General features: G+C 45.9%; 2 protein-coding genes across 9 annotated transcripts in view; one reads left to right on the top strand and one right to left on the bottom strand.

Moving 5' to 3' along the window:
• Positions 1 to 9,438: 9,438 nt before the first annotated feature.
• The window catches only part of LOC6606819 (trichoplein keratin filament-binding protein), a 28,174-nt gene continuing 14,519 nt past the window's right edge, over positions 9,439 to 23,093 (bottom strand). For 2 of the 6 annotated variants that reach the window (XM_002031580.2, XM_032721032.1), the window contains exon 2: positions 9,439 to 11,272. In XM_002031580.2, coding sequence (XP_002031616.1) covers positions 9,732 to 11,237 — 1,506 coding nt within the window. In that variant the 5' untranslated portion in view covers positions 11,238 to 11,272 and the 3' untranslated portion in view covers positions 9,439 to 9,731. Of the gene's footprint in view, positions 11,273 to 11,554; positions 11,767 to 18,168; positions 20,018 to 20,069; positions 20,381 to 23,093 lie in introns of those variants that run through there. The other 4 variants (XM_032721033.1, XM_032721031.1, XR_004362020.1 and 1 more) reach the window with 4 other exon arrangements.
• LOC6606820 (peptidoglycan-recognition protein LB) lies at positions 14,578 to 22,320 on the top strand. 3 transcript variants are annotated; one of them, XM_032721034.1, is made up of 3 exons: positions 14,578 to 14,698; positions 21,295 to 21,663; positions 21,861 to 22,320. In XM_032721034.1, exons 1-3 carry the CDS (start codon positions 14,593 to 14,595, stop codon positions 22,151 to 22,153), a joined length of 768 nt encoding a protein of 255 aa, XP_032576925.1. In that variant the 5' UTR covers positions 14,578 to 14,592; the 3' UTR covers positions 22,154 to 22,320. The 3 variants fall into 3 exon arrangements, with proteins under 3 accessions (XP_032576925.1, XP_002031617.1, XP_032576926.1); XM_002031581.2 differs by lacking the exon at positions 14,578 to 14,698 and adding an exon at positions 17,006 to 17,540; XM_032721035.1 differs by lacking the exon at positions 14,578 to 14,698 and adding an exon at positions 20,745 to 20,883.

The following is a 23,093-nucleotide window of genomic DNA, read 5'->3' on the forward strand; positions in this document are numbered from 1 at the left end:
CGGACTGAGCCAGAGCAAATGGAAGGGGATCCTTCGAGAAACCGCACAGGACATCAAATAGAAATAGCCAGTGGGCATCGAAACAAACACATAGACACACACACAGAGACACACAGGCAAACAGAAGGACCTCCCGGCAGGCAGCTAATCAGAAATGTTTTACTTACAAATCCTTTGGTATGCGAACTACGTATCTCATTTTGCGTCTCGCACAATTTACGATATAGACTCCCGTCTGGCCCCCGCGCTCCGTATTGGTTTGCCATTTAATGGGGCACAAAGTCGTGGGGAATTGCTGTTTAGCATTTGCTGTGATTTCGGCACGGCCGGAAAGTTTTTCCGCCTCAGCTGCGAAACTTTTAATACCTTTTGTCAATTGATTCGGCGTGCGAAAATCCCTCTTCCGGTTTGGGTTTTTTCCTTGTCGGGGCTGACGGAACTAATTGTTCTGGGAATTGGATTCAAATCCAACCGATTGATAGGGATTTGGCCAGGTCAAGGGTTCGAAAGGTTGAGAATCGATTACGTTTCTAAGGTTCGTCCCCACTTTTGGGTTTAGCATTTATCGGGGCAATCAGCTGGATTTTTATTGTTTTATTTATGGCCAGCATTCGCTTTATATATTTAATTAGTGTTACACAAGACTTGCGCCCCTTCGTTGGGATTTGTCACGTATGCGTTGTCAGACGGCTTTGCGCTGCTTATGTAATAAGCCATAAAAAGTTAATAACAATGACATTGCCAACAAAAGCAACGACCAAACTGATATGGCCAACAATGGACTGGCCATGGCCGAGCTAAAGGGGGTGGGAGTAGTGCTCGTTTAGCTTCGATTCGGTTATGGTTAAACGTGCAGGATTTATACGCACCATCCGCCCCGTTGGCCCAGTTGGCTAACGAAGCTCGTTTGCCAGCGGCTGCGGCTGCTGCTGCTGCTTCTGCCTCTGCAGCCGTTTCCTCAATTCTTCCACGGCCACATCACGCATACGCCCGGTAGGCGTTGATGAACTGACAATTTGTGTCAACTGCCGCTGCCGCAGCCGCAGAGCAAAGGGCATACGAATGCCCACGCCCACGGCCGCCCCTCGTAATCCCTGGCAACGCCCTCAAATAAATGTATTTTCGAACACAAACACCATTATTCGTTCGTTCCGAGAGGGATTCCATGCGGATGCGGGTTTCTGGCTGCTCGATTTTGTATGGTGAATTCTGGATGCCTTGCTGCCCGGATGGATGAAAGCCCGTTTCGCCCAGCAGATGGACGAGGAAACTGTCCTGCCGCGGGAGTGGGAATAATAAAAATTATTCGTTTCATGTTGCGCCTGGCCAAGAGGCAAAATATTTCAGCACCAGGACGAATGTGTGGCATATGCCACCAGCTTGGTCGTGGCCCCACCGCCATGAATGCGTGTGTGCGAACATCTCGACAGATCGGCACGGGAATTATTAACTTGTAATGTGCTCTGCATAGCGTTTTTAATAAAAGCTCGGCCAAACAGGACGTGACCGGGCGAGGCATCCATATATCCATCCACATATCCACATCCATGACAGGCTCGCGGGACTTCTTCCGTGGAGCAACCTGATGACGAAGACACCACGTGTGCGAGCCGCAGGGCATCCCAGCGCCAACTTATACATTTGTGTGTCGTCGATGAAGTGATGGAATAAAATTTTTTGTTTTGCATTGATTGCCTCGTCCGGTTAAGGGGAAAATCACACGAATTGGGACAGAAGGACATGATTCCAGGATAAGGACACGCAGAGAAACGGGAGACACTAGAGTATGTGAATGAATACAAATGAAAAAGTAATTTATAAACTTAGTGATTTAATATTGAGAAAGTAAGCAGGAAGAAGAACCAATTACAATGTTTAAAATATACATATACTTGTAGTATTTGAAATACCAACCCTGTTAATTGGACGTTTATTTCTAATATTCCTAACAATTTTACAAATTTATATATTAGGCCATACAAAAACTGCTTATGAAAATGTATGCATATCAAATAATTTTCTGCTTATTTTGGCCCAGCATGCGCAGCAATATGGGCCCAGAAAGTAGTTGGCTGCGATTGAGCAAACGAGCGCCGGGGGAATCAGTACGCGTCCAGGGCAAAGGACATGCGACAGGATACACACGTAAACGCTTAAAGTTGAAGCTGAACAAACAGATTTTTTCCCAACGCAGCTGTGAGGTCCTTCCCCTTGGCCCTCGACCTCGAAAAGGACAACGTGGCTTAATGCGGCGTCATGGCACCAACCGAGAAACTTTATCAATTAAACTTGGCCATTTTTTATGCAGGACCACGCACCCGCAGGCCATCCTTGTACAGTACTGCCAGCTCAAAGCCGGGCCCAGTGACAACTATCCAGGCCCATGAAAAACAATGACGAGAGATGCGACTAAATGATAGAGTTCGAGCTACCCCCGGCCATGCGGCCACAGGGTTAAACCCCAGGCTAAATGCTGCCATAACTTGTGCGAACCGAGCCGGATGTCTCGCATGGAGATGTGGCTTTCGCATCCAGATATGCATCTTCGAATGGAGTGGCAAGAGTTGCCGGGCAGCTGATCATCATCTCCCCGTAACCAGGTGTTCAGCTGCTGCCCGCTGGCTCCCTGGGCGGCACTCTGTGAAATTGGACCACCGAGACCAGGATTCTGATTTAGCAAATGAGAGATGACATGCCAGCTGCTCTTTGCCGTTGCCATTTTATCCTATTTTGGTTCTGGTTGTTCTACTTTCTGCGTGTCTCGCGGCTCGTCTTTTGCTGCGGATGCATCAACTGCGGCCTGGCCAACCCGCTAAGATGCCTCCAAGAACAGCGAGTCACTGGCAACCGCAACCGCATTTAGGGCCCACTTCCATCTCATCCGCCTTCCGCCATTCCAGCGCCTATTAGAAAATGCGCTGCACTCGAAGAAAATCAATATCGAAAAGGATAAAGACGATTTCTTATGGAAAATCAATAGTAAAGTAAAAAGTATCAGCGAAAGTAATATCTGCTGAGCAATTTAATTGATTACTCATATGGTGCAGTAATTAACTTAGCTCATGGAAAGTTAAATGCAATGTTTATATGTTTCATTAGAAGCAGAAACTGCATTTGCGAGAATCTGTGCCATTTTCGCTATCCTTCTGCAATTTCTGGCACTTGAAGAACGTTTTAGTTTTGAGTGTGCGGAGTGCGACCTGCCGCAACCCACTTGGCAAACGGCGACCCCAGGACCAAAAAACCATTGTGCGCTCCTCCAAGCTTTGTTTGCCCCTTCTGGAGTCCCTTCGGGGCAGACCCTCCTCCTCCTCCACCTACTCCTCCTCCTTCAGCTGCTCCTGCTTCTTGTTTTCCGCCAGCTCCTCCTGCTCCTAGTGCTCTGTCCTTTTGTTGGCGAGTAACTAAGAGGCAGCTGCTGGCCCCTTCAGCTGCCGCCGCGGCCATGCCACTGCTGCAGCTGCAGCTTTTTGCATGAGTGCATTGTTGTCGCCACAGCTCAGTCGCGCCGCTGCCGCCGCTCTGTCGCTCCGCTGCTGCTGCTGCAGTGCGATGCTTTTAATTACAAAAGTTACGTATACGTCCTGTGCACCGCGTCCTTCGGCGCTGTCGTTTGTATGCAGGTGTTGCAGCTGCGACTGGCATGCCACTGCCAATGGACTGCGACTCTGACTTGGCCAAAAGCGGGCAGCACGGAGGCGTGGTGGTGTGGGGGGGTGGGCGTGGCACCTGTGTCAGGGCAACGCTTCAAGTCGTCGGTTCCGTTCGAGAACGTTAATTACCGTTGCAGGTGAGGTTCCAGGGGCGCCAGAGGTTCCCAACCGGGTTCAGATGGAATGGCGAGGGCGATGGCGATGGCGATGGTGACACTATAGACGTGGCTGCAGGATGCCGGGTGGCAGATAATGGCAAGCAGGAAGCGTGGCCAAAAATGTGGCAACCCAGCGGAGCTTCAAGCCGCATATAACTGTATAACTGTATAATTAGTGCCATTTTCTGAATGCGAAATAACCGAATGAGAGGTCCATATATATGTATGTATGTATGTGTGTGTTGGTGCTGTTGTGTTTGCAGTCGCATTTGTTGCTGGGCAGTTTTATGTGTTTTATGGTCTCAGTTCGGTTGTGTGTGTTTGCTCACCACTTTCCCGGCCATTTCGAGTGCTGTGTGTCCCTGCAAATGAATTCTAATTTTTTGCACAAACTTTAAAGCTGCAGTGCTGCGGCGACAGTGGAGCCAGCCTAAATGCGAACTCAGCCATGACCGCGCAGATTAGTGCAAAGTGGCGAATGGCTCCACTTACAAGTCGCAGTCGGTGAGCAGTGAGCAGGATTTTAATCAGAATGACTACACTTGGTTAATGGACCTTGTCCATTCGCCTGAACATTCGGCATGATGATGGGAAAAAAAGTATACATTTATATGCCGCATCCACTTTCATCAAAAAGTGCATTAGCGAGTGGAAGTCTGTGGATATTATTTAAATTTAGGCTTCATTACCCAAAACAAATCATGCATACTAATTGTTTTTCAATTTGGAAATGCACACATTTGACCAAACGCATTTTATCTACATAAATAAATATTTGAATTCAGCTCAATAGTTTTGTGTACCAGTTAATAAAGATTACTTTGTTTGCGAATATATTTATTATTTTGTTTGGGGGTTTTGAGGTCTCTATTCGTACTTCGATTTTAAACAAATGAGTTCTGCTGTTAAATATTTGAGTACCAATAAAGATTACGACATTTAGGTTTTCATTTTCATTTCACATGCTTCCCAGGGACTTTCCCAAATGATTTAATCGCCCTTCGTGTCTAATCACGTGTGACTAATACGAATGCGAGTGACTTCTTTGTCGGTGGATAAGTCATTCGTATTCACTGAGAGAAATAGTTGGTACAGCAGGTAGGTAATTTGAGCATCGTCATGGCCGAAACCGAAAGGTTGCCATTGTTAGTGTTGCACTCTCGTTGGCCTTTTGTGGCTGCGGGGAAGTTTGGCCGCAGTACAAACTTGCGACCTCTTTGAACGCGCATGAGCTGCCTTTGGAGGGCTTTTCATTTAGCTAATCTCCACTGTAGCCGCTCAGTCGACGCTTCTGATTATCCCAGCATTGCCATGCTGCCTCTTCATCCTCTGTTTGTTTTGCTGTGGGCGCTCGAATACACGGCGAAAACTAAAAACTGTAACGTAGTTTCGGAAGCTAATAATTTGTTTAGCTATTGCCTACACTCGCAAAAAGTGCACAATTAAACTGAAATTAAATGCTAAATAAATATGTTTTGCCAATGAGCCAAACTTATGAATACCAATTAGGCAGTCCAATCAGATCTATGCCTAATTATAAACAGAACATAACCAAATCCATAGAACTTAACACTCGCATTTAAATGTGTATATGTGACTGTAGTGAGTGGAAATTGGCATTCAACTTTCATGGCTCCAGCCCAATTGTTTTGCACTGTGTGTTTGAGTGGGTGGTTTTGTGGGTGGTTTTATGGCTGGGCGCGTGGGTGGTTGACGCGTGGATTGCTTTGGTTTTGGGATCGCTCACTCAGTGGCTCACTCAGCTGTGGGATTCCGTAGTTTGGGCGGGACGAGGCGGAGCGGGTCGGTGTGTACACAATTTTGTTTTATGGTTTTTTAGTTATGAAACTGAAACTGAATTACACATGTAGATGTGTGTAATGGCAAGCATGTTACACCACCACCAGCGCCATAAAGAGCAAAAACATCCGATTTGAGTTGGTGTTGCTATTGCTGTTGCTGCTGCGGTTCACACGAACACCGCTGCTGCCGCTGCTATTGTTGCGGCTGCTGCTGTTGTTTTTCCTTTCCTTTCCTTTTTTTTTTGTTTTTAATTTTTTGCTGGCATATTACGCAGCATTCTTTGCATGCCTAAAAATGGTAGTGTGGAGTGGGGGGTGTGTGTGGGCTTTAGAGTAATGAAGCAAACTGTTGGCGGTTGGGATCGGGAGTGGCATTGAAGTGTGCCAGCCATGGCAACCGGCATCCGACTACCGACTACCGCCGAGTGCCGAACAGATAATACAAACGTTGTTTAAACTTTAAACGCAATTCCCAACCACTGCCATAAAGTGATACATGAAACGATGCCGGGACTTGGCCATGGTTGAAATTGAACATTCCAGAGTTCCTGAGCTGCCGCCTGAGAGCTGAGAGCTGAAAGCCAAAAGCTCTGCATATGTAAACGGGGGCCAGGAAAGCGCATTTTCCAACCATTTTTCCGAGCCACCTCACTGCAGGCCAACCCAACGCAACCCAACCCATTCGACGTTTTTCCCACACTGCGAGCGAGGTTTTTCTCCTCTCCCTGTGTCGGTCGCTTATTTGAATGCAATTGACTGAGGGCTTAGCCAACATTATGTGTGGCCTGGCCGGGCTTAGTCTGTTGGCGACATGTTGGCTTTTGGCTCCAGCCATCACTCGCACAGTGGTACAAATGTACAGGCAGGCGGGCAGACAAATGAGTGGCAGCAGGCAGCAAATACAACGAGTTGCACCGCCAGCAACATCACACGCATGCATGCATGCATGTATATATGTACATGTATTTCCGCATCCGCATCCGCTTCCGTTTCCGCTTTGTGCATTTCAAAGTAGCGAGAGCAGCAGGAGGCTTCCGAGGGTGTGTGCGGCGGCATTTTGGTGTTAAGGACAGCGACTATGGCAGTGAAAACTGTCATGCTTTTATGGCCACATTTGCCAATTGTTTGCTGAATTGTTGACGTAAATGTCGCCCGGATGAAAAGGCCCTGTACGTCTGAGCCCGAGTCTCTCTGTCTGAGTCCTGAATCCGGAGTCGCCGGCTTCTGTGGATCTGAATGTGGGTGTGTCAGACGTGAGCACGAGTCGACTTCATCGCATTATTGCTTCTTTGCGACCCAATTGCTCCTTGTCATCCCCATCCGCACTCGCATTCGCTTTCGGATCCGCTGTTAATCTTGTTTAAGGGACAGTTGGCTGACAGATTATGCCACCCCCAAGAAGAGAGGAAGGATGGCATGCATGTATGTTGCCCATGCCCACTCAATCCGCACCTGTTGTAATCATTCCGTAATCCGTTGACGGCAACACGTTGCCAGAAATCCAGCGAACGCAAACTCTTTGATGCGGAAATTTCCCCCGAATTTCCTCGCACATTTCCACGTGTGGCAGTGGCTGAAAAGCCACCCAGAGTTGCCTAGTCCAAATACACTCCGCTGACAAAGCAAATAACTTGATTGTGCGAATTGAGATACTGTTGGGATGACAACCTGACTGACAGCCCAAAAGAATGACTGACTGACGCGCTAACTGACTGACTGATAGTTTGACAATGCGAGTGATGAAATTAATAAATGACTGATTTTGGGCTTATTTTTTTATGCTGGCTCTCGTTTATTATGTTATGATAATTGCTGCAATGAGTTCACCACGTAAGAGAGAAACGCATTCAGTTTACATGAAACAAATTAAATAGTAAAGAATTTAATTATTAATCCTCAATTAGTCATGCTTATTTAGAAGGAAAAAATTGATTTTTAGCTGAAAGCATAAACTTGTTTACCGAATTCCAGACATTCTTTATTTTGATGAGTTTTTAATTATTAATAAATAGCTTTATTTTTTAGAAAATTTAAGTGTAAGAGCTAACTGTATGTAACACAATTAAAATGTGGAATAAAGATGATATTTATGTTGCATAAGATGTATTTATTTTAATTGGGCCTTAATAAATAATCCCATCTGGATTATTCCCAATTCATTATTCAACCAATAATTATACAACATTGGTACTTAAAGCTTATGCGGTTTTACATATTCGTTTCAATTTGTGTAGTAATTGCATAAATATTCACCCTTCGCCTTTTTAGAAACTTTAAAGTGATTGTTTTTCCTATATACATACTACAATTGAATTTTGAACTTTGTTGTTACTCCTTTTTTAAGGGCCGCGGAGGAAAATAATAGTTTCAGTTCTCTTTACCGCCCGACAAACATTGTAATCTTTTGTGGGCTTCCTGCTGGATGAAGTGGGTGGCAGAACAAGCCTTCAAATTCCGTTTATTGCTTGTGCAGATGGCCCAAAGAGTTGGTAATGGCCACCGTGGCAGTAACACCATTAAAGACGGATGCCGGTAGACGGGGTGAAGGCCTTTTGCTGCTTCTGCTTTGGAGCGGCATGCAATTCTTCGCATCATGATATACCTTCCGCTTGGCCGCCGCTGGCGGCAAACACCCACCCACTGCACCAACCACTGCACCACCCATCTCTCCCGCTGCGCTGTTGGTTTTAATTCAATTTAACAATCTTTTTTCGCTCGTTTTGTTGTTTTTTCGCTCTCCTTTGCAGTTTTTTGCCCAGTTTGCCACCGCTGCTGCGCCGCAGCGTCTCTGCATTGTTGCTGGCTGGCAGCGGAAGTGCAGCCGACAGAGGCAGCGATGCCAGCCATTAGTGCAAATGAAATTGCATTTTGTGTGCCCCAAACACTCAAAGAAATTTAATCAAAGGCGCTGCGATGCGCTTGGCATATTTTCCTCCATCTACATATATGTACATATGCACATGCAAACCCCTCTATGCACGTGGCCTTATCGAGCGCATGGATATCTTGTTATACCTGGCTTTTATTGCCATTAAATCGAGCGAGTGGAGCGCCTTCCAATGGCCTGACTTTGGGCCGAAAGAAATGCAGATATCAATTACCAATATTTCATGAACGAACGGACGGATCCCCTTGGGAACTGGCCTAGGCAGCAATCGAATGATATCGAAATATCGTACTTTATTTATACGTCAGAATATTATGCTCACTGCCGGATTCCCATTTAGTTGCAGATCCGGATTTCGATTTTGATACTGATTCCGATTCCGATTCTGCTTCTGATGATGGAGAGTTCGAGTGGAGTAATTGAAACGTATTCATCATCATTTGCGAACATTTTGGCCATTAGGAGCAGCTTACGGCTGATGGAATGAAGATTGGGCGAGTGTCGGCAATCTATTCAAATAGATGATGAATCACATGCATTAAATTATGTGTGTGTGTGTGTGTAACCTTGTTACTCCAGCCCGTGACCTGCAAGAGCCTTTTGCCCCGGCAACCGACCAGAGACCTGCCTCGAGTCTACAAATATTAATATCGATTGAATGCTAATCGCATCTGCAACGAGGGAGCTGTGTGTATGCCATAATTGGACAATTTGAAATCCAAACACCCTGCACTTGACACGCCCATCACATTGCACTAAGCGGCTTGCTATTTTGACTTGCTGTATGCCCAGCCAGTTCTTTTCAACCACAATATTTGTACTTACCAGGTAAATTTGTTATTCGATTTAACAATGTATATGCAAAACCAGATATGTGGCAGCCACCCGCTGACTGAAATATCCGCTCCTGAGCCGCTTGACAATAATTAAAGCCTTACTTCCTGCTGGCCCACAAATTGAGTGATTTATTGCCCCCATCTCGGGTGGTGAGGGGGTGCGCCTATCTATCAGCCTTATCAACTACAAGTGCACATAGTGGTGTTCGCTTGGGTGGAGTGGTATTCATGGGGCTGGAGTGCATTGAAATGGAGTGGAGTGTAGGTAAAGTGTGTGTGTGGGGGTTTGCCCAAGGAGTAGCAATAGTTTCTAAACTGGGACTTAACTAGCAATATGTATAATAATACCATTGAAATTTTAACTGGAACGACGACGATAATATGGAATGTAAGTGTTAGGTCCAGGCCACACGCTTGCGTGCGAACTTCGGTGGGGCGGCTGTCTGCGAGGTGACCACACTGAGGGATCGGGATTGGTTCAGGCGCTGTATGTCGACTTCGCTGCGAGCTGGGGGCAGATCCTTCCACACATCCAGGTTCAGATTGGAGAAAGAGTCGCTCACCTTGGGCTGCAGATTCTCCTCCACGGAAGTCTCGGAAACTGAAGATTGAGATTCGACCTCTTTGAGATTAGTTTTCGATGGTGCCGGCACCTGGTCCGCCTGCTCCTGGCTAAGTTGCTCCAGCTGCTTGTTGGCCTGCTCGATGCCAGTCAGATGTTGGCTCCTCAGCTCCACCAATGTCTTCTGCTGGCTCACATTCTCCTGAAGCATGGCGCCCAGGCAATCCTTCTCCTGGTCAATGAACTTGCTTAGCTCCCCGTAGCGCTGCAAGTGCTGTTCCCGCCAGTTCTCCTCACAGCGCTGTAGGTTGTACTTGGCCTCCGACTCGTACATGCTTTCGATCTGGGCGCAGGCCAGTTCCTCGTTCTCCAACTGGGAGCGGTACTTGTCCAGCAGGGTCTTTAGCTCCTCCGTCTTGACCACATACTTGGCCATGCGTTGCAGCATGTTGATGCACAGGGAGATCTGCTTGCGACTGGCCTCACTACGCTGCCGGATGAAGACCTTAATCTTCTTGAGGTTGAAGGCGTGTCCGGAATCGACTTGCTTGAGCACCAGAGCACTGCTCTCCTCCAGCAGTTCCCGCTCCTTGTCCAGTTCGCCCAGGAAGAGCTGGAAGTGTTGCTCCTCCTCCTTCAACTTGTCCGCCTCCTGCTGTCGCAGACGAAGCTCCGACATGTGGGATTCTTGCAGAGCACGCAGTTCGCGCAACTGTTGCTCCCGGATCTGCTGGCGCTCCTTTTGAGCCTGTTCCGTTCGACTGATCTCCTGCTGCAGGAGGAGCTGCCTCTCCGCGGTCAGTGCCTGCTGCTCCTCGCGCTGCTGCTGACTCTCGATCTGGCGGTCCAGCCAGTTGAGCTTGGCCAGCACTTCGTTGTCCGACTTGGACTGGTAGAGCAGCTTTTCATCGTCAACGCCATGACGCCAGCGACCGTACAACTTGGCCTCCATTTCGAGTTTGCGACGCAGTTGCTCCTGCTCCTTGAGCGACTGGTTAACCCGATCAAGCATCTGAAGGTCTCCACCACCGGGTTCCCGAGGCCGGCGACGGCGTTCCATCTCTTTATTGTACTCCTCGCTCTCCGAGGCCAGAAGCTGGCGAAGTCTGGACCGACGTTCATTGAGGGCCGCCTCCTTCTCCTGCTGATCGCGACGGGATTGCAGCTTTTGGTCCGCCTTCTCGTAGTACTCCTTGTTGGTCCAGTTCTCGAAGCGCGATGTGACCTTACCCCAATGGCTGTAGTAGCTGTTCACCGCCTGTGTGGCCTGCACCCGGTTGTGCTCTTGCTCCATGCGATGCGCATACGCCGCGTGCTGGTGGTTGAGGCGCCCCGACATCCTTGGTCCTTGGCCCTTGGTCCTCCTCCTTCCTCCTGTCGAAACACAAAAGAGAGAACAGAAAAGAGAGAAGGATGAGCGACTGAGTGGAGGCGCCAGTTGGCTGACAAGTTCATAAACTTTTAAATTGGGGCCAAGGCAAGCCGGGCAATGAGAATGGCAATGAGAATGGAACAGGGAACAGGGACGAAGGGACGGGAGTGGCATCCTCCATTTGCGATTACTCTTCCGCAAGGGAAGAATCTCAGCTGGACACACACTTCAGGCGGCACACAACTTTATTCAATTAGCCGAAGGATGTTCAACTCTGAACTTACCTTTGTAAAGCAGATATATGTATTGCCACCACGCCGCAGACACTGGGATCTGAACGCTGGATGTTTACTGTACGAGTGGCATTTTCTCTTTTTTGTTGACTTCTATTATTTGTTCGCTGCCTACTCGGACCATTGGGGATATCAGATATTCCGGCAAACAGCGCCAAAGAAATACCATTCTTCGGTCAGTCAAAGGCCTGCTGGCACATTCTCATCCCGTTGCTGGGAAATGCATGGCTGCCAACCGGACAAGCGTTATGGTTTTCCCGGCTCTCCATTTGTGGGTTTTTTTTTTACCCCATCCCACCCCGCAAACTGCAGCCATCACCGCAGCTGTCACTAACTGCTAAAGCAGCAGCAGCAGCCACTGGAGCAGCCAAAACGCAGAAATATGGCAAAATCTGTTGGAACCGCCCCCTGTCCACACTTCCAACTAGCCGGGCCTGCTGCCATGACCCCGCTACCGGAATATTTCCAGGACAGAACCAGCCGCCAATCCATCAAGAGGGCGGACCAGCAATCTGTCAGTGGGGCGGGATTGCAAATGACCACACTCGCAAAATGTACTTGCGAAATCCTAGCGAAATATATGGTTGTTGTGGTTCCAAATATAGCGAATGAAATAACAATTTAAACTGCTTGACTTCATGTCCAAAATTCCATTAAATACTATAGTATAGTGTCTAAATTGCATATACCTGCCATCTATATTTTAGCGAATGTCTCAACCTCGAAAGCCACTAAACTTTATTTGCGCTAGCAATATTTTTAAGTGCAAAAGTTTGCGGCAGCATTGGCAGAGTGACTGAGCTAATTTCCCAAAGATTTATGGCCAGCACGAAGCGCATTGATATATGCCAAATTGTTTACAAATTGATTGCATTATTAATAATGCCCACAGAGGGCCGATCAAAGCCTCTTTCGTTCTCATTCCGAATTCAATCGAAAATGTCAGCGGACAAGGTGCGTGGGGCAGCTGGTGGATCTGGGGGCGCGTAAAATGTAAAATATTCCAACAAAGTTCTCCTTATGTCATATGACAGACGACAAACTTTGGCAATAAATCAAACAACAGGCGACGAGCCCTGTTTGTAGGCGGTACAGCTCCAGCTGAATGCGGTTCAGACTCAGCTCAGTTCAGTTCACTTCGGTTTTAGCCTTCTGTGCGGGCATACAAAAGTGGGCGGTGGGGTGGAGGTGGGGCGTGGCAGGAGAGGCACACGTGGAATACAGAAGCAGTGAAATGCCAAGATGCCACCGCTGTATAGACTTAATACACTTTCGGCACACACAAATTCACTTCCTTAATTGAAATTTTAATTTGAATACTTTGGCAAAGTTTTGGCCGACAGCCAGCTAGCGAGTGAGACAGCTCAGGCAGCAATAACAAACAGCCAAAAAGTCGCCGAAATCCAAATTCCCCGCCAACCATTTCAGGACAAGCCCCCCCAACCATCCCCCCTCACACAATTTCACCCCGCGGATCCTTTGCACTGGCAATCTCGCACAGGCTCAGCGAGTTTTCAATTTACGCGCCTCGCGAGTCGTTTGTCATTTTATGCGTCCTAATATATGGCATGTGCGTGCCGCTACAAGGATACCAGCAGCAGTATCCTTCTCCCCCCAATCCCAATTTGGGGGGTAAGGGGCGCATTTTCCTGACAACCAGCAAGGCGTAACTAATCAGCACAGGCAATGATATGGCGACATCTGATGAATTGTTCGCACAGCCGAAGATTTCAATTGGCGGTGGTGTTGGCTTATAAAAATAAATATATGTACATATATATCTAAATGAGTGTGCACGCAGAGAAAATTAATGTATCACTTACTATCGCGATCGAAAAGCACTCCATTAAGTCCAAATCTGATGCCAAAATTAAATAAGGTCAGTTACTTTAAAGTTGAAAAAAAAACCCCCAACGTTATCTTTCAGAAAAACCACGCCCTTGAGTTCGTATCATTAAATTACTACTTCTCATTATTGCCTGATATTCACAGTTGGCTCTCGGGAGCCATTTATAACGATTGCGATTATTCCGATAGGAAAAATGAAATATTGAAAACAGATAGGGCGGCCAGTATCTGCATGGAAATTATAGTGTGTTTCACTTTGCGCTATAGATAGATATATATATGGATATACTCTCCACTTGCATGGCCAATCCATCAAAGAGTTTTCATTGTGGATTGCCCGGGGATTCCCAGGCGAGTGCAATTACATTTGTTAATTGTAATACACACAACCAACCAAGCAACCAACCGACGCAGAGACACCCGTTTATTTGTCTAATGTGCGAGAGTGTAAAGCTTCTGGCTCGATAATGTTTACCTGGGTGAATACCCCACCACCTGGAGCTGGAGCTGGAGTTGGATCTGGAGGGGGGCATATAAAAGAAGGCCTGTGATTTTGCGTGTGATTTTTGCCCCCCCCTCGGTATTTTTCACTGGGAGAGCGTGCCAAGGCGTAGTTAGTGAGCGGCACTTAATACCCTGATAAGATGTGCGATTAGCGGGCAGCCAGTCGAATGGTAAGTTATGAGCACAATGGTCAGCACAACCAGCTGCCGAAAGTCGAATGCGAAATGCTCTAACCGGGGGTTTTCGATCGGTGATAATTCAATTGATTTTTATCGCATTTTAATTGTATACCCGATTTATTTGGGGGATTTTTGTAGGACTTAATGCATTCTCTAAACAAACAGCTCGTATTAATGAGTACAGAAACATTTTTCGCTGTGTGTTTATCTGATTTGCACACCTGGGTCGTTAAAATATCTTTATTAGCATTGTATATCCACCTGGTTGGGCCCATCAAATTGACGGCCCCATGCACACGAAAATAATTGTTATACGCATTTTTTTTTATTTAACCAGCGGGATTATGAACTTCCAAGTGGTGGACCTCTCCAAGAATGAAGAGCAACTCAAGATTACAAGACCTAATAAACGGTCCCCTTGTTGGCAGCGAAAATAGAAAACTGCCCCTGAAACTTCGGACTTCATTTCAGTTAGCGTCAAAGACATTGGCACACAACATGGGCGACAAGGTGTCTGGATCCGTCTCCACTTCTAGCACAACTTCCTCGGCAATCCCCATGGACTCGGAGCAATTGGAGCAGCAACAGCTGGCCACAAGTTGTGGTAAGTAGCGCCGCAACTATTTTGCTGCTGCAAACAATTCAACAATTTCCAAGAGCGTTTGAGAGAAATTTCCCCTTTTTGAAGTGTAATAAATATTCGAATGCTGGGCGGTGGGGGGGTCGGTGTGGTCCGCGTGTTTACCTTGCCACAAGTATAAACAGCAAATAAAATAAGACAAGCAGAGGTTGAGGAGAAAATGAGTCCGGTGATTTGTACTTCCTTTGGACGAGGCGCCAGAACGCATCTGGCGGTTATCCCCCGAAATTTTCGACTCGAAAAACCTGTGTGCACACAAAGAAAAAAAAACTAATTCAGATTGAGATCGAGATAAAGATGGAATGTGCTTGCTCGCCATAAATCGACGACGGAAAATAAAACGCTGTTAATTTGTCTAGCCATCCGATCTCGGCAATCCGACTAAAGCAATTTAATACCAGCGCCGCATTTGCAGCGGGCTTCCCCCAAAAAAAACAAAGCGATCCCACCAAGGGGCATCCCCGATTCGAAAATACAACAAAAACAAAAATTAAATCACACGAATACAAATTAAAAAAGAGTATGTCCGGTGGCGGTGGTCAAAGAAAGCAAATGGCACAGAGAACGACGGGGGCAGTGATGCTGTCACAGCAAACAGCTGCAAAAAATCACGGTTTTGAGTTTTGGAATCGGAAATAACTGAAATCATGCCTAAAGAGTATTAGCTTTTGAAATAATATGAAGTCAAGTCTTCTTACTTGTCAAAAAGGTAAACCCAAACAATTAAAACGATTCAAGTTGGATCGTAAAAAGGATTCCGACTCAAAGATATTTTTTATCTGAAGAAACTTTGCACTATGAACATACAAAATGAGAAAACATTCCAAAAACTATTTCAATTAAAAATCTGTATCTAAATTAATTTAAAGATTTCATTAAAATGGTTAATTTACATGTTCAAATAAGGAGTTTCGGAAGAAGAAATATCACATCTGCGAGCTGTCAACATTTGTTTCAACTCTATTCCGTGACTTTGTGTATTTAGATGGCATCAGACAAATTTCCGGACTGCAAAAAATATTCAACAATTCAACTGTCACCTCCAGCTATGGAAATTGTTCGTTCATTTATCAAAACACAAGAAGTAAAACCCAGATGTGAGCTCAAAAACGCAATATTACCATTTAAAAAAGAGATGTTTAAAGCAACGGATGACTCATAGATTTCATTTTGGGCGAATAACAGTGACAATAATAAATCGCCACAGGGAGATTCAAAAATAACCTAAACTTAGCCATTGGCACATGCTAAGATCAGTTCGCAGCTGTCTGATTATTTGCACAACTAAGGTCTTAAAAGTTAGTCACAAAAAAAAAAAATTCCCCCTGGCTGATTTATGCCCTCGAGAGGGTTCTTATCAGCGGCGACCTTCGAGAATGACCGATATTGAACTAGTTGAATGATTATGGACTTATGGAGTGTCAATCTGATCCGTATGATCAGCAATCCGTATCACGGTCATCTAATCGTCACAGACCAAAACAGTTGGAATTGTTAATCACTCACGCTTGTCGGAAGTTGCGATTGTGATTGCGGGGCGTGAGTTGTGCCCTATAGTCTATGCAACGTTTTCAGTGATTAACCCTAATTGGTTATCTAAGTGTTGGGCCAAAGTATAGTCATTTCGTGCACGCGAAGAAAAGTTGTGATTTTTTCAAGGTTCACACATGAACACAGCGATCAGTAATCACTCAATGCAAAATAATCAAAGCTAATTTCAAACAAGTTGGTTTAAGTGAAAACGTTTGAATGCCTAAAACAAATACTGTGAGTGCTGTTAGTCTGGTGCCAATATTTTCTCTCTCTGCACGCGTATCTGCCATTTGGAATGTCGATTCATAGTGACACGTGTGATAGCCCTCGTAGCCGCAGCGCTTGAAAAAGAACCCTTTGGAATGGAAAAAAAGTACCGGCGATCGGAGGAGGTGAAATGCGGTTGAATGGGTCCAATAAATTTTGCGGCGGCATGGGTAATTCACCGCACACGAGGCGCTAGTTCGATCATCGTATTAAATATCCCTAAAGGCGACAGCGTGACCCTAGCGCACTTGGTCGCCTGATAACAGCTTTATCAAACTCGGCTGCGACGTTGACAGCAGCAGAAGCAGCGGCGGTAGCCGAGGCAGCGGCGGTAACCGTCGAGGCGAGGCAGCGGCGGCCAAAAGCTCACTCCGAGCGAAATCGAAATCAAAGAGCGAGCGGCGAGAGCGTTGGGGCCATAAGTTCGATGCGATTAGCCATTTGTTTGGCATTGCTCCCACGGCAGCGGCGGCGGTCACAGCAACAGCAATCGGAAGCGGCGACGCCAGCAGAGGCAGCAGCAGAAGCAGAGGCAGCAGCGGTGCGAATTCGGTGTGTGGATTTTTCTATAAACTCCGGTCCGCCCTTATGCTGGCCAACATTCGCGCTTTATACGCTTGATACGAAGCATAACGCCGCTATGTGAGCGCTGCCGCACCAAAGTCTGACCTTCACACACTGTCGAAATTTCGCACAACTCTTGCCACAAAGCAACAAAATCAAAAACGGTAGCAGCCAGCCAGCAAACAACGCAACAAGCAAGCAAACAAATAAACAAATAAACAAATAAACAAACAAACAAACAAGACAAGAAACAAACAGCGACTAGCACTCGATACAAAAGTTCCTAAATCCAAGTCACAGTTCCTAAGCAGCTGGATTGCAGCAGCAGCAACTTCGCAACAACAGCAACATCTCAACAGCAGCAGCAACTTCGCAACAGCAGCAACAGCAGCTAAAAGCAGCAACATGACAGCACTGGGATTAGTTCTGCTATCGATAATGGGTGAGTGCCGGGTGTTAGGGAGCTTTTCCTTATCGCCATGCCCCTGAGAACCAACCAATTGTGCAGATAACACCCGGAATGGGAATGTGGTGCTATAAGATCGAGTTTTTTTTGAATTCCTGAGCGCCCAGCAAGTGCAATCTGCGTCAGCCGAGCGCACTGATAGCCCAGAGATAATATATGCAGCGAACTGTGATAGGTGCTGCATATACGTACGTATGTGCATGCTGTCAGAAATGTGATTTTTTGTTTCAATTAATTACTGACATTTAACAAAATTGTCATTTACGGCCTGACAGGCAGGCAGCGAGCGAGTGAAATGGTTTTTGATTTTAATATTCATAATTATAATCGCACCCTAACCACGAACGAGAGTCGCTTATCAACCTCGTCGGTTTCAAGTCGCAATTTAGCCAGAATGTCAGCTTTCATGAACATAATAAACAATTTCAAAAAATTAAATAAACAAATTCCGAAATATTCCCTAAGTTCAAGTCCAAAACGAAAAGTAAGCACGTAATGTGCTAATTTCGCGAAGGTGAATAAAAATATAATATAATAAAATAATAGAATAATCATGATCAAACAAATAAATATATATATTATAAATATAATAACAATTCCACAATTTAATATACATTATTTTGATTCCTTGTGTATTTCAATCCTTTAAATAGTAATTTTAATCTCGCAGACAGTTGAATAGATGAAAATGGTTGTAAAAAAAAGGTAGAGAATATATATTAAGTACATTAATCAAAAGGGAATTAAATAGTCGGCTTTTGGAGCCAGAACCTTTGCTTTCTTTTCTGGTTTTGTTGCTTTTTCGCTCTTTTCTGGTTTTATTGTGCAATTTTTTCTTTCTTTTTTGTTGCTCCGGGTACTTTTTGTTTTCACGTTGTACTGTCGCTTTTTGCCTCTTGTTTTTTCAAATTTGTTGTAATCGAGCGTGACTTAATTTCGCACATTCCCCGAAACAATGTACAATGCACGGATATTTGTTTAATGGCAGACTGACGGCCTCTTCGGCATCGTCAACATAATAATATTGAAATGTCTCTATTATGTGCTTTGCCTGATTAAAAACAAACAATTACCCAAGGGACCACTGCATTCCAGAACTCGGTGTGAGTGTGAGTGCGAGTTTGAGTGCCAGTGTGAGTGTGTGAGTAATTCCTGCCACTCTAATTATTCGCTGGTAATTTAAATACTTCAATTATGCGAGAATTTAATCAGCAGCGCAGCGCAACGAGCCCGATAAAGCGTCCGTGGGATTAATCGAATATTATCAAAGAACTTTGCGCCTCCGCCAGCGAAATTACTTTTCGAGGCGATAGTTTGGCCTTTTTCGCGGGGGGTGGTGCTGTGAATGTGTGAATGTGGCCCAAAATAGTGCCACAAAGTTTGCAACATTGATTAGGCCAACGGGTTTAGTGTGTTTACTTTATTAGGCCGCGTAATTAGGACAACAATTAGGGGAGCGGGCTGATTTTGAGCTCTTCGTGCTCGCCTGTAAATATAAATGTAATTAACATGTTACACACACACACATACACGCACTAAAAACTAAGCGGCATAAATTAAACAGCCGACGATTTGAAAGTCCCCCCTCCCCCTTCACAGCACGCCTTTCAGTACTGCTGCTCTGTTTATTATTCAAGCACGTGCCGCCAATGAAGTCCAGGACTCAGGACCCAGTACTCCGCATCCTGGATCCAGGAACTCGGATAGGTGCCAAACTGCGGGCGCGACACTCACACTCATTCTGAGAACAGCACTCGATATCCTTACAATCGTTGCTATAAAAATGTAAATGTCAATAGAAAGTATTCAAAACATAAACTCCTTTTTAGGAACATTTTTGGCTAGCTATTTTCATTAATATTCACTTCGGCACCTGAGGAAACTTGGCTATTTTTGGATGTTAACACATATTTATATATATATTAGCACTTTGCGAATTTGATTAACCCATTTTATGTTTTTAAAATGCCAAGCTAATACAATACAATTTGTTTTGTTGTGATTAAATCTTCAAAACAAACCACCTACACACGGCAAAATTAAACTCGAAACACTTATGGCAGATCCTTTAGTCACACGCCCATTTGTGTAATTCAGCCGGATGCTATTATGTTGACGACAACTGTGTGCCCACGCAACTTTCGCTCTCCGTAAATTTTAATTAGAAACTGCCGCTATTAACTTAGTCAAGTGCTGCGCCTCCTGTTTCCGTCGCCTTCGCTTTTCCGCCGCTTTCCCGCGGCCCACAACCACTCGCCCACTTTCTCCGCCAAGTTTTCCGTATGCATATAAATGCCGTGGGCGTATGGCCGCTGTGGGCGTGGCCGGAGAAGTTTTCACAGACGCCGGCAAACATGGCAGCACTCGAACTTTTCTCCCCTTTGCATCCCCATGTTTGCCAGCTCAGTCAGCATGCACACATACATACATACCATATATGCAAGCAGTAAAAACTTGAATGAAATAGTTTTCGGATTGGAGTCTGAATTTGCATTTATGACTCACCACGAATCGGGGGTAGGGGAACCAGGGCCAAACGGAACCTCTCCTCAATTCCGCAGTGTCAACGGCCAAAAGTTCACGCCATTGATAGATGATACCCGTAGACCTGTAGCACCTGTTGCGATCCGGCCACTTCCTCTGCCATTTGGCTTTTAAACATTTCGCATTGAGCGCTTCAAGCTGAGTCACGGTGATGCGGCCACCGGCCAGCACGAATCGAGTATGCCCTACTGTCAAATGGACCCATTCATATCTGCATATCATCAGCGCGTTTGTATACAAACACAGCGCACAGCTAATGTAAATATTTACTTTTGCTACCAAAGCATTGGAATATATTTACCAATATTTTTTTTAAATAAACTGTTCGCTTTTTGACAGTATTTAATTTTAAAAAGGTAAAATATCAACTATTTTGACAGCGTCTGTTTACTTTTATTGGTTTTTCCCACATAAAACCGATATGCCCAACTTTTTCCAGGGAATGTCAAGCAAATATACATATCAAATAAAAATCACCTATCACAACAGCAATTTAGCATATTTGGTTCGCGCTCAGCGCCAACTGATGACGATCGCTATTGACAATCGGAGCCGATCCGATCGGCGACTTGTTTTTCAGCCCATAACGGGGGTTTTCAGCGGCATTGGGGAGTTGTGGTGCCGGCCGAGCGTCAGTTGAAAATCGTGGGTCGTCGGAACCGCAGCCACCGCCGCCGCCACCGCCGACGAAATCCGCAGACAGCAGCGCTCCGTGGGGAAACCGAATCCGCATCCGAATCCGAATCCGAGTTCGACTATCATTTATCAATGGAATGTGAGCGATGTACACGGTAGCAGAGCCGCAGACCACACGACCTCCCGCCCCTCCGCAGTACACACGCCCCCCTTTTGCAATTAGGGCCAACAAATGCTGACTGTCTTGGAAGTGGCAAGAGTTTTTGGGGGCCAGATATAAAGTATGCCAAAAGTTAAAATTGAACTTGTTTGCGCCACGCCAAGGAATATAAATGTAAACAAACAGCTCGCAAGCAAAAAAAGCAGCTCGCAAAAAAAAATTTAAAAACCAAATTTTCCATGTGGGATGTACCCGAGCACACTCCTCAAAATTACAGTGAATCGACTGACTGACTGTGTGTTTTTGCCAAATAAATTATAGCTTTTGTGTAACAAACAACCAGGTAGTGAGAACGCAACTAATCAAAGATGACTGCATCTTTGTTTTCAGGCTATAGTCAGCACATGCAGCAGGCGAATCTGGGCGACGGTGTGGCCACCGCCCGCCTGCTTTCCCGATCCGACTGGGGTGCCCGGCTGCCCAAGTCTGTGGACCACTTCCAGGGACCCGCGCCCTACGTCATCATCCACCACTCGTACATGCCGGCCGTGTGCTACTCCACTCCGGAATGCATGAAGAGCATGCGGGACATGCAGGACTTCCATCAGCTGGAGCGCGGATGGAACGATATTGGTTATAGCTTTGGCATCGGCGGCGATGGCATGATCTACACCGGCAGGGGATTCAATGTCATCGGAGCTCATGCACCCAAGTACAATGACAAGAGCGTGGGCATCGTGCTGATCGGAGATTGGAGAAGTAAGTTAAAGAAGACTACTAACTTTAAGAGGATAGACTCCCTTTTAAGACCGTTTAAAGAGTCATGGAAACTTAAGGAAGCTCTCTACTACAGCTCTACTACAGCTCTCATTAGGCTGTTAATGAGCCTTCTTCCTCCTCTTCATCCTCTTCTTTCCTAACTCCGTACTAATTACTTTTCCTTATTTTCCCTTTAGCCGAACTGCCGCCCAAGCAGATGCTGGATGCGGCCAAGAACCTGATCGCCTTCGGAGTTTTCAAGGGCTACATTGACCCCGCCTACAAACTGCTGGGCCACCGACAGGTGCGGGATACCGAGTGTCCTGGAGGCCGCCTCTTCGCCGAGATCTCCAGCTGGCCGCACTTTACCCACCTAAACGCCAGCGACGGCGAGAGCAGCACTGCGGCGCCCGTCGTGCCCCATGTCCATGCACAGGCGGCAGCACCACAAACGCCGCACCAATCCCCGCCAGCTGCGCCCAAGGTCTAGGCTGGATTGGAGGCCCTCATCGTCCTCGCAAAGCTTACGAGTTTAAGAGAAGCCACAACGAGCTCGGCTCCACGCACAACGCCAAGGAGTTCATTCAGTATTCATTAGATGTCTCTTCTAACATTTCACAAATAAAGCAATTTCTAGATGATAACACTTAAACATAACCCCCGCTGTTGCTCTTTGTGTCCGTACAATCGACCCCCGCCCCCGTCCGCGTTCGCACTTGTCAAATCAAATAGCAATTAATTTGTGTCAAATTCGATTTCGATGGCAGAAGTTTTTGGTCGACACGCGGCGCTGAAAATGTCGGCGACCCCGAAAGGTTTTTCTAGCCATTTGACATTGGCTCGCCATGCCGGGGCATGCGGTGTGGTTAGGGGTCCAAAAATCCCCAGCCAATCCCCACATGCGGACCAAACCATTCTAGGAGCATTTTGGGACTGATGAATTAATAAGACCCCGGGGGAAGTCGCATCATATTGGCATTCCGACCCAGAGCGCAATCGCCCTTAAGCCGATTTTTAAAGCCCCCACTACATATGCGCTGTATTTTGCGAAATGAATAAATATATAATTAATATTGTCGAAATGCTGTTAGATGAATGGGAATGTTTGCCGTTTAATTTGGCATACTTTTCGGCTGATGCTGAAAAGGCAAAACAATTAGTGGCGTGCTTTCGCGCAGATGTGTATAAAAAATAAAATATTTGAAAACATGCCATTGATAACCTACATTGCACGATAAATAAATATTTGCGGCAGTGGCATAGACTTTAATCATTTGTTTTCGCTCTGTTGCAGCTATTTGATTGATTTCGGCGGCAGTAAGTAACTCAGTAAATTTTTTATATCGAGAAAGCGATTCGAAAATGCTATGAAAATTCAATTAGCTTAAACGAACACTCCTCTGGAAATTCAATATGCAAATGGCATACAT

The sequence above is a fragment of the Drosophila sechellia genome, chromosome 3R (assembly GCF_004382195.2).
Source record: "Drosophila sechellia strain sech25 chromosome 3R, ASM438219v1, whole genome shotgun sequence".
Taxonomy (NCBI): domain Eukaryota; kingdom Metazoa; phylum Arthropoda; class Insecta; order Diptera; family Drosophilidae; genus Drosophila; species Drosophila sechellia.

Excerpts from the sequence above, each read along its gene's own strand:
- LOC6606820 (XM_032721034.1), top strand. The coding sequence starts at position 14,593 with ATGGGCGACAAGGTGTCTGGATCCGTCTCCACTTCTAGCACAACTTCC. Across the intron at positions 14,699-21,294 it reads ACAGCTGGCCACAAGTTGTG|GCTATAGTCAGCACATGCAG; the intron begins GTAAGTAGCGCC and ends CTTTGTTTTCAG. Across the intron at positions 21,664-21,860 it reads GCTGATCGGAGATTGGAGAA|CCGAACTGCCGCCCAAGCAG; the intron begins GTAAGTTAAAGA and ends TTTTCCCTTTAG.